Genomic DNA, 16,064 nt, shown 5'->3' with positions numbered 1-16,064 from the left:
GGGGGGGGGGGGTGGTGGGTGATTAAAAGGATAAATAAAAAAAGGTAAAAGTTTTAATTTACTTAGTTTATAGTTTTATTATAATTTAGTATATTATTTTATAATTAGTTAAAGGCATTTATTTAATTACTATATATAAAAGAGAGTTATAAAAAAAGGCTAGTAAGGTATAAAATAGTAAATAAAATAAAAAAAAAATATACTAGTTTAAAAAGATTAAGGCTTTTTTTAATAATAAGCCTTAATAAAAAGGATTTTATAGCTTAAAAAATATAGGCTAAGGAGATAATAACTAATAAGGAATAATAAGGCTAACTAAGCTAGAAATAGTAATAGTAATATATAAAAAAGGAGACACTCCTTAACTTAAGTAATAAATTAAGTAAGTTAGTTTTTAAAATATAAGCCTTTAAAGTGCTTAACTAAGCTAGAATAGCTTAGTCTTTATATAATTAAATAGTATTTTAACTTATTTATATATAGTAGTCTTAATAATTTATTAAGAAATAGATTTCTTATAAAACAGTTTAGCTAAGAAGAGGTAGTGTTTAAAGGTATATAATCTAACTATTAATAAAATAATTATTATTTATATATTTTAAGCTTAGTAGCTATAGGTCCTTAATTTAAGTAATTATAAGTTTTATACCTTTTTTAGCTATATTAATACTATTAGTAAGTTTATTTTATTATAAATAATTTTTAAAATATTTCTTATTAAATCTTAAGTAAAGATTAAGGCTAATTATAATATTTATTTTACTTATTTAAAAATAAGCTTTTTAAATATTAAGATTATATTAAAATAGCTTTATTATTTTAATTAAATTTTATAATAAAAGTTAGCTAAGGCTTAAAAGTCTAGCTGCTTTTTTAAAAAGTAGTTTAGCTATATAATATAGCTTTAAAATTCTAAAAGATTATAAGCACTGCTATTTAATATATTACTAGTCTAGTAGCTTAAAAAAAAAAAATATATTATATTTTTATTATTAATAGCTTTATAAGCTATATAAGCCTTAACTTTATTAAATATTATATTAAATTTAATATTATTATTATTTAATTTTTATTATATTTAACCTATATCCTTTAGCTACTTAATATTAGTATTTTCTAGCTATTTAAAGCTGCTTATTAAAAAATACTTTAAAAATTACTTTTTTAAAAAAACCTAGCCTTTATAAAGCTAGACTTTTTAACTTTCTTTTAAGCTATATATAATAAGGGCTTTATAAAATATAATATTATATTTAAATTTAAAAAGACTAGTCTTTTTTCTTTTAATATTTTACTAATACTAGCTAAAGTCTTTATTTAATAAGTAAAGTATTAATAAAGTATTAATTTAGTATTTTTATTATTACTACTTAAGAATATATATTTTTATTAAGCTTTAGCTTTAATTTATTATATTTATAAAAAATATAGTAATTTTATAAGCTTATTAACTTATAAAGGTTTTTAATAAGCTAGCCTTATAGTTATAAAAGCTACTATACTTAAAAAAAAATATTAATAACTTTTTAATTAATTAAAATTACTATATTAAGTTATTATTATACTATAGGAAGTAAAGCAGCTTTATTTAATTAATTATAGAATTTTATACTACTATTAATCTTAAATAAATTTAATAATAAAATTAGTAAGTAAGAAAGGCTAATAAGGCTAAAATAATAAAGGCCTAACTTTATAAAGGCTGCTAAGTTATTAAGCTTAAAATTAAATAATTAAAAATATAATAGCAGGCTAATTATATAAAAAGGAAGGCAGCTAGGCTAAAAAGGATAATATTTAAGTCCTAGCTTAATTATATAAAAAAGAAAAATAAATTCCTTATTTTTAAAGTTTAAAATAAGGCATTTATTAAGCTCTTAAGCTATAAAAATAATATTTTTTTTATAAATATAACTAAATAATAATCTTAATATATTAAGAAAGTCCTTTAATAGGCTTTAATAAAGCTATAAATTTTAAAAGAGATATTAAAGTGCTTTTAAGTAGTGCTAACTAATAGCTTTATTAATATTATAATAAGGCCCTTTAATAATACTAATAATAAAAATCTAAAAGCTATATAAAAAGAAATATAAAAGGCTATATAAAAAAAAATATAAATTATAATACTAAATAAGGCTAGTAGTAATAAAGCTAATAGTAATAAAGCTAATAGTAATAAGGCTAGCAGTAACTATAACCTTCTTACCTTTCTTAATAATAATAGTAATAATAATACCCTCCTTAACTTACTGCCCTTATTAACCTTAGCTAGGGCTAAAATACTATATAAGAAGATTATAAATATATTAGTAAACTTTAGGACTTTAAGGGCATTATAAAAACACTAAATATAACTATTTTAATTATAAAAAAACGCTATATTTATAATAAAAATTATAATCTTTATAAAATAGCTATATTTCTTATATAAATTAAATAGAATAATTTTTAGGGTGGAATAGGGTTTTTAGGCCTAACTATAAGGCTAGGTCTAAACAGTTGGTCACGAAGGGTGGAACCAATGGGTATGCAATTTTCAAGCGGAACGAGATCGTCCTTCCCAGTGTTAGATGCACTTCATGGAGGATTCACAAAATACGAGTACGGCATGTCACTGGCCAGTGATCCTCATAGTCGTTGGGCGTTACCGAGAAGGATTCAGTAACTCCCTGTCGTCGTCCGTTTGTGGTATTTGCAGTTTGATTCAGGGGCAGATTAGACTGGCACATCTCCAAAGCGTCAAAAGCATACATACAGGCTGGCATTTGTCAGCCCGATATAATGATAATCATTCAAACCATACGGCATTGTCTCCTGCGAATATTCAGTCGCCATGGCTCCACAGGCAGCTGATGCTTCAGCTCTCACGCCTCTAAAGCAAGGGCAACTGCTTTCGAAGCAAGCATATGCTGAGCCACCCATTGTGCCGACAGGTCTCGCTTTGTCTATTGTCATTGCCATCTTGATCTTCTCGGTCCTATCCACAGTTGTGATTTCTTTGAGGATCTATGTCCGAGCATGGATGGAAAAGACATCCAAAACGTGGGGATGGGAAGACACATTTATTGTCCTAGGCTATGTAAGTGTCTCTTCAAGTCTATGGCACATAATGGCCGCCAACACCTCTGCTTTTAGTATACCTTAGCTTACCAATAAGCAATTCGACATCTTAGGGAACCTTTCTGTCGAGTGCGATATTCGCCATCAAGGCATGCTTCTATGGACTGGGCTCGCACGACTCCAAACTGAATCCCTTACTTATGATTCGATGCGCCGAGTATATGATGTACTCTAACGTCATATACGGCTTCTCCATGCCTTTCATCAAAGCCTCAATAGTGTTTACGCTTAACCGTATAACCACTACGCAATGGCATCGTTGGGGACTCTACGGAATGCTCTTCATGGCCACCATCATGGCCATTGTCGGCATACTAGCGACCCTTCTCTACTGCCATCCGCTCCCAGCATATTGGAATCCTCTTCTCGGTACCTGTGGCGATTTCATGGTGGTTGTCCGTATCGGCTACGCCTGGACTGCCATTGGAATCGTGACTGATTGGACATGTGCGATTCTTCCGTACTTTATTGTGCGCAATCTGCAGATGTCGTCTCGGCACAAGTTGATTGTGATGCTCATTTTGGGCCTCGGAGCTGTGGCCAGCACGGCCACCATTATTCGAGCGCCGTATCTTAAGTACTACCTCGTTACAGAGGATCGACTGTGTAAGTTTGACTCTGAGTTACTGGCATCATTTTCTAAGCTGACTATACAAAATCCGCAGACTGGAACGGTTACATCACTCTTTGGTGTCTACTTGAGAGTGGCATCGCGCTCATCGCTGCCTGCCTCCCAGCGCTTCGCATCTTGGTTCGCAAGTATGTCGATTCTTCTAAAAACGGCTCTTCTAGCAAGAGCAACGGTTATGGTACCGGATCTGGGGTTGTCAAGACTCATAACCACGCCCCGTCCACAAAGCTGGACACACTTACTCCCAGTGGAAAGGCGACGGCTGTTGGTGGCAAATGGGAGCGACTAGAGGATGAATACTCTAGCTCTAGGAATATTATTCAGGAGACAACCATATACGTTGAGACGGACAACCTGAGCGATCTCGACAAGCAACCTACCAAGGCGTAGAAGAAAAGGAAATCAACTTAGGGTTCGTGACTTGTACACTCAACACAATTGCCGAGAATGGAATGGATATATAATGAATTACAGAAGAGGCACATTATACATGCAATACCTGGCTACATGTAACCTGGGCATCAGGATGTCATCCAAGGGAACGCATTGGCAGCATCAAGGTATATATTGGGGCTCATAGAGAGCTTCCATTATTTGGACAAAAGGGTATCCTATAATTTCAAATTTTCCTTCTCCTTCTAGCTGCCCATAACGACTTGACTTGCTTCTGGTATACCACCCCATTATGCGCATCCATGTAACCTGGGTAAGGCGAGTAATTGATCTATACAGTTGGAGCAGAAACTCTCCCGCTATGGGAAAGCTCTTGTAGATCTGTTTGTGTACCTTGCGCTGCGCATCAAGACGGGCTGTTTACCGATTTAAATATTCGAACAATTCAGGCGAGACGCCAAACACATGATTTGAATACTCAGCAACTTATAAGCCTCTTGCTATTTAGGAAACCCATGCGGGGAGCACATCTTCAATCTGCAGCCACCTACTTCTGCCTGCAAGTAGCCGCTTATACCATTGGCAAGTAAGCACTTGTGTCCTTTATGGAAGAATGATATGCTGCAATAGGCAAGCTTATATGTACGTTTGCTTATCGTACAGCGCAGGATTGCTGGATGGAAGGAAATATTATGTGATGATGCACAACTGGATGTGTAACGTCGATTACCAAGCAAGCATGGGATGCTGGCTGATAGACTCGCCATTCCCAGGGATCTCCTTAGAGCATTGTTGCCGTAAAAGACCCTAAAGAACTTTGGACCTTCGTATGATCCTCATCTCGTTCACTGAGGCTGAGTCACGCATCATGGTGTCGTCCATCTCCAGGGTTATCGTGTCGCTGGCTTTAATGGCCACAAGTCGCCTCGTCCTTGCTGCCTCCTCTAACTGTGTAGAGCTTAACATCCCTGTTGCCGCGCATGCCAATAACACCAAGTTTAACACTGTCAGAGTCGATAGCAACGTTGATGCAGTCGAGTTCACTTTGAGTCGAGAGTATGTGACATATCACTTGGAAGACTATCCGATGCTAATTTGCTGGCTTTGCACGATTAATATACCCGATGGGATGCTCTTACGATTGACGAGATTTCCGTTGGGAGTATTGAAGTCGGCGGGGACTACCAGATAAGCGGTCACCTTTGCATTCCAACAAATCCTCGGAACGGCGAGAGTATTCTCATTATTGCATCTCATGGCGTTGGCTTCTCGAAAGAGTGAGTCTCGATAGCATATCTTTCTGCGGACAGCTCACCAATTGACTGTAGGGTTTGGGATCCTACTTATCGTCCGGACGAGTTTTCGTTCGTTGATGCTGCATTGGCCCAGGGTTACGCTGTCCTGGCTTACGATCGCCTCGGTGCTGGCCGATCGTCTCTTCCCGACGCATACGATGAGCTTCAAGTCCCTCTACAAGGCGAAGTCCTTCGTGCTTTGACCGAACTAGCTCTTGATGGGAAAATCATCACAGCCTCAGAAAAGACTGGAGCAAGCAGCGGCATAACAGAGTATACAGCCGACAAGGTCGTTCACGTGGGCCATTCTTATGGATCAATCATTACCAACTGGTTCCTCGCTCGATATGGCTCCCTTAGCGCGGGCGCAATACTCACTGGGTTCCTGAATGACAACCAATTTGCCAACCTCAAGGTCGAAATTGCTGACTTGTCGTATGCTCCCGAGCATAACCCTGCACTGTTTGCAAACCGGACGAGCGGCTATCTGGCATTTGGCAGTGTCACCGCTCTGCAGGCCGACAGCTTCAAGAAAGAGACACTGGATCCCAATGTGCTTAGCCTATGGAATGATAGGATTCAGTCGAGCCTTGGAGTGGGTGAAGTTTTGACGCTTGGAACTGGAGTCGGGGATCTTGTTGAAGCCTTTACCGGGCCTCTACAGGTAAGTTCTTCACAGATATTGGAGAATTGTCGATTATTATACTGATACGAGGTGCAGATCTTCGTTGGTGAGAATGATTTTGCCTTTTGCGCCGGTCAATGTGCCGGGACGTTCAACATGACGCAGCTTCACGGGATATACCCCAACGTGAAGGATCTGGACGTCTACCTCCAGCCCAACACTGGACATGTCGTTCAATTGTCTCTGAACGCCACGGCAGGATATAAAGTCATCTTTGACTTCTTGAAGAAGAACGGACTATGAGATTTTTGATGTTCAATGGCTGCGATTTTCTGTTCTCTGGGAGATGACAAGGCGGTGACAGATGAACCTGACTCGATCTACGACGGCTTCCCGATTCATCAGTTGACTAGCTAGTCATTGGTCGGATTTATTGCATACAATTTACACTTAACATCGATCTAGGCTAAGGTAGACGAAAGCCTGAACTGTCTCAGAGCATTTGCCTCAATAAATGGTTGGTTGAAGGCCTTGTATAAGTGGCTATGAGAGGCAGATATCTGCCCATACTAAACCAGTGTTGCTTCGCAAACGCCTCATTCGATGCGAAACACCTCCCACGCGTAGGCGCTCGTGTTCACCGAGATTATTGCCGGAATGACAAGCTGGTTGTTGTCAAACGATATCTGGCTCACGCCGTGATCAATCGGTCCATCCACCTCTCCGCGAAGGCCCGCATACGGAAACTCCCGCGTCTGCACGTTGACCGTCCCATGGGTATCAAAGCCAAAATCAGCCATTCCATCGACGTTGACTGTGTAAGATCCTGTTTGCGTATGGGCTGAGCCGAGGATCCTCACCCGGTCGCTCGCCGTCGCATATACATCGAAGAAACCGTCCGCGGATGGGCTCGTCTCGACCCGATTGCCGGTCATGTTCGTGCCATAGTATCTGTACACTTGCCATTCGCCTGCAGGGAAGTAGACGCCGTCGCCGGTTCTGCCCAAAAGGTCGGTCATGAAGTCATGTAAGGACGGGCCACCTGTCCAAACGGATCGGAGACCGTGAATGTTGTTGCGCTCGAAACGAGCCATGAACCAAGCGGAACTGGCGGGAACCTGCTCTTCGGGCGACTATCATACCGTCAGCTGACTGCAATACTGTATGTATGACGGCGAAATGCCTTACACCATATTCGTCGATATTGATCGGACGTGATGGAAGGCCGAATTGTTGCAGCATCTGCTCAAAGACACCCCTCGAGAAAGTGATATCGTCGCCACCAGAGCCTCCAGGTTGGCGAATCAAATGCCAGCAATACACGTCGGGAATCATATTGTTCGACGCAATCATGCTCAGCCAGTCTGTCCACCAGACGTTGTTCGGATCCGGCTGCCCGGTGAAGGTTGGTCCGAATATCTGCGCCTCGGGAAAGATGTTTCTGTTTGTGTCATTACTACGAATTCTCTGGCCAAAATAGTGATGGGTTTCCCCGGCTTACCGTAGCGTATTGTGCGTTCTGGAATACATGGCCAGGAACTGGCTTCGATCTCTCAGCCAAAAGCCGCCGCCGTCTGCCTCGTTCCAAATGTCAACCTTGACAGCAGCCGTCATATTATTCGCTCGCATATCCGAAACAACTTGGTCCAAAAAGTTGTCCCAAGTGCTCCAGTCTCCATTGTCTCCAGGAAACAAGTCAGATTGAGACTCCGATCCGTCGGCACCCCATAGATCGTGGAGAAGGACGATGAACTCGGCACCAAACTGGCGGCAAGTACGATAGTTTGACAGCATAGAAGCAAAGCGAGGCTACACAACATTAACCCTGGTCCAAGTGGACGAAAGACATGCCCACCTGATACTCTTCTACTCCGTCCATGTAGCCCTTGGCTGGGAGTTGAGCACCGCCAGCCCTTCCATAATTGAATGCAATCTCGGAGTAAAAGTGGGAGGGAATCTGATTTGGAGTATCTGGAATACCGTACAGGAACCCGGACGCAAAGTGCTGCGGTGCTCCTTGCATATGACTGAGGTTTACTGTAGCGGTCTGCGACTGGCGCTTCCCAATGCTTGAAGCCAGGCCAAGACCTGCGGCGCAGGTAACAACCAACAGATGGCTGAACATGCTGGCACGACTATTGTCAACGGCCTGTAGAGTGAAATTGGACACTTGACACTGTTGAGCCTCGCATCAGGGAAACAGCACGAGTTATTAAACAGGAGCCATAGTAGTAGAAGAGTGGTGGAGTAAGAAATGCCGGGGATAACAAACCCACGGGGTATCTCAGACTATGACAGACCCCATCCAGGCAAAAAGAGAGGAGTAAGACAGATCGGTTTGGATGGGGCATTCATGCATATTCCCATGCAATTTCAGCTCTCCTCCTGCGCATATCATCCCGGACCTACGACTCTACTCGTGTCGAAGCTAGCTGTCTCCTCGATTATCATAGTAGTAAAAGGCGGGCGAGGCGGGCGAGGCGGCCGAGGGCGGGGCTGACGGACGGGATGCGTAGATAATTCTGTATAAGCCGACGCTTAATACTGCTTTAGGAATGTAGTATCCGCGGCTACAGGGTGAAGAGATCTAACGGGCTATGAAAGAAACGAAATCCCGGGATTTCCATACTTGGCATCCAATATGGTAATATATGACTCCTTATATGATTCCTCTGTACTTCCACCAGTCACAGACTACCAAATTTATCAAGTGGAAAGCAAAAGCCTTACAAATAGCAGATACCAGATGACTTAAACCAGCTGAGTTTGAGATGGTCCAAGACCACTCTTTCGTTCTCCTCTTGCGTGCTCGTCTCCTCCTTCAGACCCTTTCATTGCCCTTTGATACCCCATCGCCACTCACCCCTTCAATTGGAAAATTACGGATGGTCCCTTTTAGGGATATTGATGCATCCTATATATTTTCTTCTAGGGTTGTGTGAATGAGATTTGATTGACTTGCAAGTAACGAGTCGCCGATGCCGATTTGCCTTCAAGCCACTCTGGGAACCAGGCATTGAGCTGAATATTCATCGGATGGACCGGTTGCTTCGACGGCGAAGCATATTGGGCTACCATCTCATTGTTGGCATAGAACGAGATGGCGTCCTCCTGATAGTCGATCACATAGTCGAAATATTCCGAACTAGGGTTCCACGGTGGGAAGTAACCCTTCGACCACGACTTGACTCCCAAACGGTAAACAGTAAATGCAACCTCCCATCTGCCCCTGTTAAGATATACTTCGATATCAATCTCGTCGCTGGTGGAAGTCCCTTGGTACATGAAGATGCTGGAGATGACGCCAGGCAAGTTCGGGACTTTGAACTGTGCTGCGACTTGGCCGAAAGGGTATTGTGCCTTGGAAACAATCTCGCCGCCATCATGGGTTCCCATGGGAATCTCAAAGTTAAGCACTCCGCCGCCACTTGGGCTGACATTTGCGGCCAGGACTGATCCTAGGCCCATACGCCAGTTGGCTGTTTTCCACAAGCCGGAGTTGAACGTGGTGCAATCGTCTACGAAGTTGAGTGACTGAGTCTCCGCCATACCTGAAGAGATGTTTGTTAGCATCATGAGTATTCTTGCTAGCTTGTTGACGGGTATGGCGTCCAATTCGGGATACACCCCGTGAGAACACTCACTGAAAGAGCTATACGTCACGGATGACTTGAGACAGGATTTTCCTGGACACTCAAAAATCTGGATTTGGAAGGGAAAATTGATAGCGAACTTTCAGCTGTATCACTGCTGTCTGACCGGCTGGTCGGAAGTTCTCAGAATCTTTGCCATAATAGTGTAACAACTCTTGAGCAGGCCATGCCTCTTTTCAGGGATCAAGGTGTCAGCCAAAATATATTGAATAATCCTAAAGAGTCAAGAACCCCTACTCCTCGTCATATTGTCAATTGCTTCTGCGATAGGAGTGCGTCAATCATCGCATTGGATGGGTACTCCGACGTGTTATCGAAGGATTGGTTGGGCATAGCCGTGATTGGCGCATGGCTCCCGTTTTCGGATAGCGTCACCATAATAGAATGATCGATGGCAGCTGAGATCACGGCTAAGAGGGAAACTTGTCAGCTGAACAAGACAGGCATATGGACCTGATTGGCTATTCATTCATTATTTGAGGCCATCAGCTAGGACTGAAGTAACCTCAAGAATCTTGTGTTGCCGCACCCAGGGGACATTACGATTCTCTAGGTGCTTGTCCAGCCTGTTGTCATCATGTTAGGTGCTCTTCTTGATATATCATTTATGAAACTCGGCATCCTCATGAAACCAGGTAAGTTCAAGTGACTTCTCATCCAGATAATTGTAAGAGAGGTACCGGGGGGGTATATCTCATGCAATATAGAATAGTACATTTACTCGCCACCACCCCTAAAACCAATCCCATAAATCAGACAAGTCATTGACATCGTCCAAGTTTGGAGTGATGTTCCCTAACAGATCCCTCAGGGGACTGTGCATCGTGCCCGACGATATTGTCGAGTCAAAGGCATTCATCCAGGAGCCATTGGTCCCATCCTGTGGTAGCTCCATCGTCGGTCCAGCCATCAAACAGTCACCTTGCATTGGCCTCGACACAGACGGAATGCAACAATCCGATGCATTGGGGACCGTTACAGAGCCAGTATCTGGCGAGTCTTCCACCTTCAGTGAAGCGTCAAATGCCGTTGAGGCGGGTGTAGGAAGAAGCTCCACGTTGCCCTTTGCAGTTTTATCTGCAAAGTGCTGCTGTTGCTGCGAGCTTGCTTCATTCAGATCCTGATAGCCACTGTCGGGTTGCGACGGCCTATCTCCTTCGTTTGGCGAGCCATTTTGTAAGCGAGGGTTGCAGGTGCGGCTTTCCAGATACCTCTTTGATGACAATGTGTAAATCCTGTCCCCTAACGCCGCAGTATATTCTTCGCTGATAGAGGAAGGGTCGCATTGCCGAATGGTAGGTGCCTCCAACTCATACTTCACCAGCTTCTCCCGTACATGGTTGAATTTGATAGAAAGGCTCGACGTAATGATCTGTCTCAACCATTGAATCAGCAAAGTGATAAGCTAAGTGGACATGGAAGTTGGCTTGCCTTGAAGAGAGTCACGTTTCGTCGAGCCTGGTGGCTGCGCTTTTCCATGACTTGAAGAAGCTTTCGCCCTGTGGTTAGCGCTCTGTATATCAAGTCTTCTTCTTCTGGGTCCTGATGCATGATGGCTAGGTAGTAGAGCGTCAGCAAGGAGCTGGTCAAGGTCCGTATGGTCGGCCAGCTTGCTTCGATCATCAACCCCCATCTGCAGATATCCTGGCACAGATCGATAATGTTCTGGCATGCTTGAATACAAGCAGAGGCAAATGGTGACCGTCTGCTGCTTTGCTGCCGTTTTGTCTGACTCGAGGTCTCGATGTCATAGTGGAGAAATGGTCTGTAGAGGCGTAGATTTATATAGGAATGAGTCAATGCGAGAACGAATTGGGCTCTGGAAATCGAATCAGTAAATGCTATGCTGGCTTTTACTTGATGTGTTACCCACCGCTGAACAGCGCGATCCTGGTAATACGTCCCTAGCCGGTAACCCAAGGGTATCTCCTTGACCCATCTCTCCAGGTCCTGCTCGATACCGCGGATGGTATCGACTTTGACCACGTAGCTCATGGATCCACAGGCTTCAACGCTTGCCCGGCCTTTGCGAGGATAAATGTCCTTCAGGACTCGGTAGAGAATGTTTTGCAGTCGGAAATAACAGATCGATCCCGATGCATAGCATATCTCATTTGTTGGCTGTTTGGCCGCTCGCCCCCGCTGGATATAAGCATCATTCACCTCCAGGGGCAGTTCTTGATCGGATTCTTCGTCATTGAGGAGAGTTGGGAGCCCGACGCATGCGGATATTTCCAAGGACAGGAGCTTCAAAGCCATAAACACTCTCTTGCTGATTTCTCGTGACAAGATGTCTTGCGTGTTGTGGAATGACTTGTGCAGCCCCATGCGCAGGGCAACCGACATGGACGTGCACAGATAGGTATAACATATCGGAGCCCGGGTCGTGTACAGAAGAAAGAGGTTCTTGAAGACAATAGCCTGGAGAGAAACGAGGTCGTTACAGGTCGCAATGTCTTGTAGCTGTTTGCTTTTGATAAAGTACCGTGACCTAAAAGCAGAGTTAGTACATGTCAAGACAAATTGGCAGGGATATTGAGGGCATTTACGCTCTCGTGATAAGCTCGTCGTATCCCAGGCGGTGTCCATATGGGTCGATGAACAGGCTCCCAAAAGCAATGACAGCGTAGAGAAGGGGCAGAAACCTCCGCTCTCTCAAGCTATATTCGGATGGCTCGAGTGAATATATCATGTGGAAAGAAAAGTCGAAACTTGGCCGGTGGATGATGTGCAGCAGAACCTGTGCATCAAGAGCAGCCTCGACGAGTCTCATAGCCTGATCTCTTGGTGGTAGAGGAACGTCAACAGAGTTTCGTGCATCGCTGTGGAAGAGGCCTGGGACAGAGGCATGGATAGGGAGTCTTGGATGAGTCACGGAGCTGTCGCCGATTTTCTCCATCAGCTCTTCCATGAACGTTCTCTCGGCAGAAGTACCGTGGAATTCAATTTCGCCCTGCTCGATGAAGTGGTGCGCGGTTGCACATTTCCCAATCTCTTCAGAATCTGTCTTTCTGGTGGCAAGGTTACTAGGCGAGGATGGCAGGTATCCTAGAGAAGATTCGATACGTGGTGGACTGAGAGCTGATACTGTTGCTGTTTCTGCCGTAATGACTGCAGACGAAGGACGGGACTCATCCCCTCCCATTGCTTTCAGTTTTCTCGCTGCATTTGATCGAGTTGCAGGTTTTGTCTTCTTGCTGGCACGTTTTGACCGCTCCGAATAGATGCAATCTATGCAAGGTCATTTTGTGATTCTACGTGACAATCATCACGGCTCGACAATATCGTACCTTGGAATGAGATGCTGCACTGGCCGCATGGATCTCGTTTGTCGCACTTGACCTTGCGTCTGCGACAAAAGTCACAGGACAGCCTCTTTGGCACATCGCGAAAGTCTCCGGGCTGGCGAGGCCATCGATCCGTTATGGGTGGCTGAAAGAATAACTTGTCGTTGTTGTCAAGGTGTGTTTGATCGATCTGCTGTGCTGGAGTAGTTTGCGTTACGGGAGCCCGGTCGCTATGCGGCGAGGGCATGTAGTGATCGCTATGAGCTGAAGACATCATGGCACCGTTAAGTGCCGTATAAGCAAGGAGGCTGTGATGCGTCTGCTTGTCAACATGTGCAATAACTTGCTCGGACAGAGCGCGCAAGCCAGGAATAATGCCGGCTGGGGGCAATTAAGACTCTCAGTAACAGGCGAATGCTCCAAATGCTGTCAAGGCAACACGGCACTCTTTCATGAATACCTATGGATGCAACACCATCTGTCGATGAGCGAACTGCTAACCCAGAATGCGGACTTTCGGAGACCTCATATCGAGGACTAGCCGATTTCAAGGAGGATGGCACCCAATGAGTGTCTGCCAAATGACGTTCTCCTTACTAGGATGGCAAGTCTCGCCTCCACATACCCGCTTAAAGGGCCTGCCGAATCGGCACCGAGAGAGATCAGTGTCTGGCGATGCCTCTGTTTGCCAGTGAAATGCTGTGATACATCGGCAGTGGAGGCAGTCGAGCTCCGGGGTGCTAACCTCAAAGACGGTATAACCGGAGATTTGGTTGCATCCTCCGAGTATTGTGGCAACAGAACCTTGCAACGACATCACATATTCAGTTCTGTAACTTGATATATAAACACCTACCACAGCAGCAATCATGCCTAGATCAAAAGTATCATTCACTCGCACTTTCGAGGCGTCTCTTCTCAATTACAGGATAAGTTATTCATACAAGAACTTCAGCTTGATCTTGATCCAAAGCATCTTTACTAGGGTTCATAATGTCGGAGAAATCTCAGCAAGATGATGCTGAAAAGGTAAGACCAAACCCACCATGGACATCTGGAGGCATCCATGACTAAAAGACAACGGACAGCAAAAAGTCAAAGGGGAAGTCTATCCCGTTACAGACATGGAAAAGGGCATCATAGCATGGGATAGCCAGGATGATCCAATGAACCCAAGGTCGATAGCCCTCCTTATATCCCAAGTGTGGCATCTAGCACCTGACACTGTTGCAACAGAAAGTATCCCGCTCTCCGAAAGTGGTTTCTTCTATCGCTGGTCAGTATCATCACATTGATCAGGTAAGTCAATATCCATGTTGCCTCTCGAATGACAACAATCTCGAAGACTGACAACTCACCATGTTACAGTCCGCTAGCTTCATCCATTTTCGCTCCCGCAGTGGCAAACGCAGCAGAGGAGTTTGGCACAAAGGGTTCAGTCTTGAAGTCCCTGGGTGTTACAGCCTACCTCTTCGGCTATGGCGTGAGTACAAAAGCTGCCTTCATATTTGAGATGGTCAGCTAACAAGACGATAGTTCGGTCCATTGTTCCTATCACCACTCAGCGAGATTTACGGACGTCGAATAATCCTTAGCTTGGCGACTTCAGCTTTTGTTCTCTTTCAGATAGGATGCGCTCTGGCACCTAACTTCTCCTCGATCATCGTGTTCCGACTGCTCACGGGGCTGGGGGGGTCAGGATGCCTCACAATTGGAGGCGGAGTCGTCTCTGACCTGTTTGAGCCGGAGCAGCGAGGACTTGCCATGGCCATCTACTCGGCTGGACCGCTGTTTGGACCTGTCTTGGGACCTATCTGTGGTGGATTCATTGCTCAGGGCGCTGGATGGAGATGGGTAAGTCACGATGTCTCTTGTCAATCTCAGTCTAGCCTCGTCCACATATTGACCAGAAGGATTTATGTAGGTCTTCTGGGTCCTCGTCATCGTCGGAGGCACATTTACGCTCATTGTCATGATCTTCAACCGCGAAACAAACCCCGTCATCATCATCCAGCGCAAGACAAATCGGCTGCGAAAAGAACTCAACCGTCCCGACCTTCGCAGCTACTATGACGATTCCAACAATCAGCAGAGCAAAACAGCACATTTCATCCACCGGCTGACGACGCCTTTTCAGCTGTTCTTTGGGTCCCCCATTGTCGCCATTGTGGCAATGTACATAGCAGTCGTCTACGGCTGTTTATATCTCCTCTTCACGACTGTCACAGAGGTCTTTCAGAGCGGCTATCACTGGAGCGAGCAGATCAGCGGGCTGGCTTACATTGGTCTGGGCCTGGGCTTCGTTGCTGGCCAAACGGTATTTGGCTTCTGCAGTGACAGAGTGCTTATCAAGCTCAAGGCTCGCAACAATGATGTTTTTGAGCCGGAAATGCGCCTTCCCCTGACCGTCCCCTTTTCGCTCTTCGTCCCCATCTCGTTCTTCTGGTATGGCTGGTCGGTGCAGGCGCACACGCACTGGATCGTGCCCATCATCGGCTTGTTCCCGTTTGCATTCGGCTTGATTGGTATTTTCGGGACTCTGCAAACTTACATCATCGACTGCTTTCCTCTACATGCGGCTTCGGGAATCGCAGCGATCACGGTGACTCGCTCGTTTGTGGGCGCGCTTCTGCCTCTTGCTGGCCCGCCAATGTACGACGCCCTGGGGTATGGCTGGGGCAATTCGTTGCTGGGATTTGTCACTCTGGCCATGGTCTCGATGCCAATCTTGTTCAACCGCGTGGGTAGCAAGCTGAGAAAGAGGTCGTCTTTTCAAGAAGCTACCTCGAAGTGAGACATTGGTTGATTGGGACTTGTAGCGGGATACATGTAGACTCTGACAATCCTGCCGCCTCTGCATGGGTATGTGGTGGTGATACTAGATAGACGCACAAAGATAGACGCCTCGTACAGATCAGGGCGATAGATATTTTATATATAAGATAGATAGGAACAGTAATCTGTTTCGAAAAGTTCTTTCTTTCATTATTATTGATTCTGCAACTCTCACCTACGATACCTCCATACCTGTGCATTGCTCGTGTCCCTTGATCCATG

At 44.5% G+C, this 16,064-nt stretch overlaps 6 protein-coding genes across 6 annotated transcripts; 3 read left to right on the top strand and 3 right to left on the bottom strand.

Moving 5' to 3' along the window:
- Positions 1-2,884: 2,884 nt before the first annotated feature.
- Positions 2,885-4,108, top strand: TRIREDRAFT_41260 (GPCR, PTH11-type; the record flags this gene model as incomplete). Its single annotated transcript, XM_006969906.1, has 3 exons — positions 2,885-3,082; positions 3,177-3,729; positions 3,789-4,108. Coding segments are annotated over 3 exons (1,071 nt in total), but the record flags the coding sequence as incomplete, so codon positions are not given.
- Positions 4,109-5,057: 949 nt separating this feature from the next.
- TRIREDRAFT_71076 (uncharacterized protein) lies at positions 5,058-6,370 on the top strand (the record flags this gene model as incomplete). Its single annotated transcript, XM_006969920.1, has 4 exons — positions 5,058-5,207; positions 5,297-5,424; positions 5,476-6,106; positions 6,164-6,370. 4 exons carry the CDS (start codon positions 5,058-5,060, stop codon positions 6,368-6,370), a joined length of 1,116 nt encoding a protein of 371 aa, XP_006969982.1.
- A 293-nt stretch (positions 6,371-6,663) lies between these two features.
- Positions 6,664-8,192, bottom strand: TRIREDRAFT_73102 (glycoside hydrolase family 39; the record flags this gene model as incomplete). The annotated part of the gene is made up of 4 exons (XM_006969913.2): positions 6,664-7,200; positions 7,256-7,508; positions 7,569-7,831; positions 7,923-8,192. 4 exons carry the CDS (start codon positions 8,190-8,192, stop codon positions 6,664-6,666), a joined length of 1,323 nt encoding a protein of 440 aa, XP_006969975.1.
- An 803-nt stretch (positions 8,193-8,995) lies between these two features.
- TRIREDRAFT_73101 (glycoside hydrolase family 16) lies at positions 8,996-9,859 on the bottom strand (the record flags this gene model as incomplete). The annotated part of the gene is made up of 3 exons (XM_006969912.1): positions 8,996-9,618; positions 9,712-9,769; positions 9,827-9,859. The coding sequence occupies 3 exons, from the start codon at positions 9,857-9,859 to the stop codon at positions 8,996-8,998; spliced, it is 714 nt and encodes a 237-aa protein (XP_006969974.1).
- Positions 9,860-10,453: 594 nt separating this feature from the next.
- On the bottom strand, positions 10,454-13,983 carry TRIREDRAFT_112643 (uncharacterized protein; the record flags this gene model as incomplete). Its single annotated transcript, XM_006969911.1, has 7 exons — positions 10,454-11,092; positions 11,167-11,485; positions 11,594-12,211; positions 12,270-12,951; positions 13,011-13,326; positions 13,633-13,837; positions 13,952-13,983. 7 exons carry the CDS (start codon positions 13,981-13,983, stop codon positions 10,454-10,456), a joined length of 2,811 nt encoding a protein of 936 aa, XP_006969973.1.
- A 148-nt stretch (positions 13,984-14,131) lies between these two features.
- Positions 14,132-15,801, top strand: TRIREDRAFT_6103 (uncharacterized protein; the record flags this gene model as incomplete). The annotated part of the gene is made up of 5 exons (XM_006969905.1): positions 14,132-14,211; positions 14,289-14,306; positions 14,376-14,490; positions 14,544-14,861; positions 14,932-15,801. The coding sequence occupies 5 exons, from the start codon at positions 14,132-14,134 to the stop codon at positions 15,799-15,801; spliced, it is 1,401 nt and encodes a 466-aa protein (XP_006969967.1).
- Between the last annotated feature and the right edge of the window lie 263 nt (positions 15,802-16,064).

The sequence above is a fragment of the Trichoderma reesei genome (genome assembly GCF_000167675.1).
Source record: "Trichoderma reesei QM6a unplaced genomic scaffold TRIREscaffold_50, whole genome shotgun sequence".
NCBI lineage: Eukaryota > Fungi > Ascomycota > Sordariomycetes > Hypocreales > Hypocreaceae > Trichoderma > Trichoderma reesei.
Note: the sequence above shows the minus strand (reverse complement) of the source record. Positions and strands in the feature narration are given on the sequence as shown.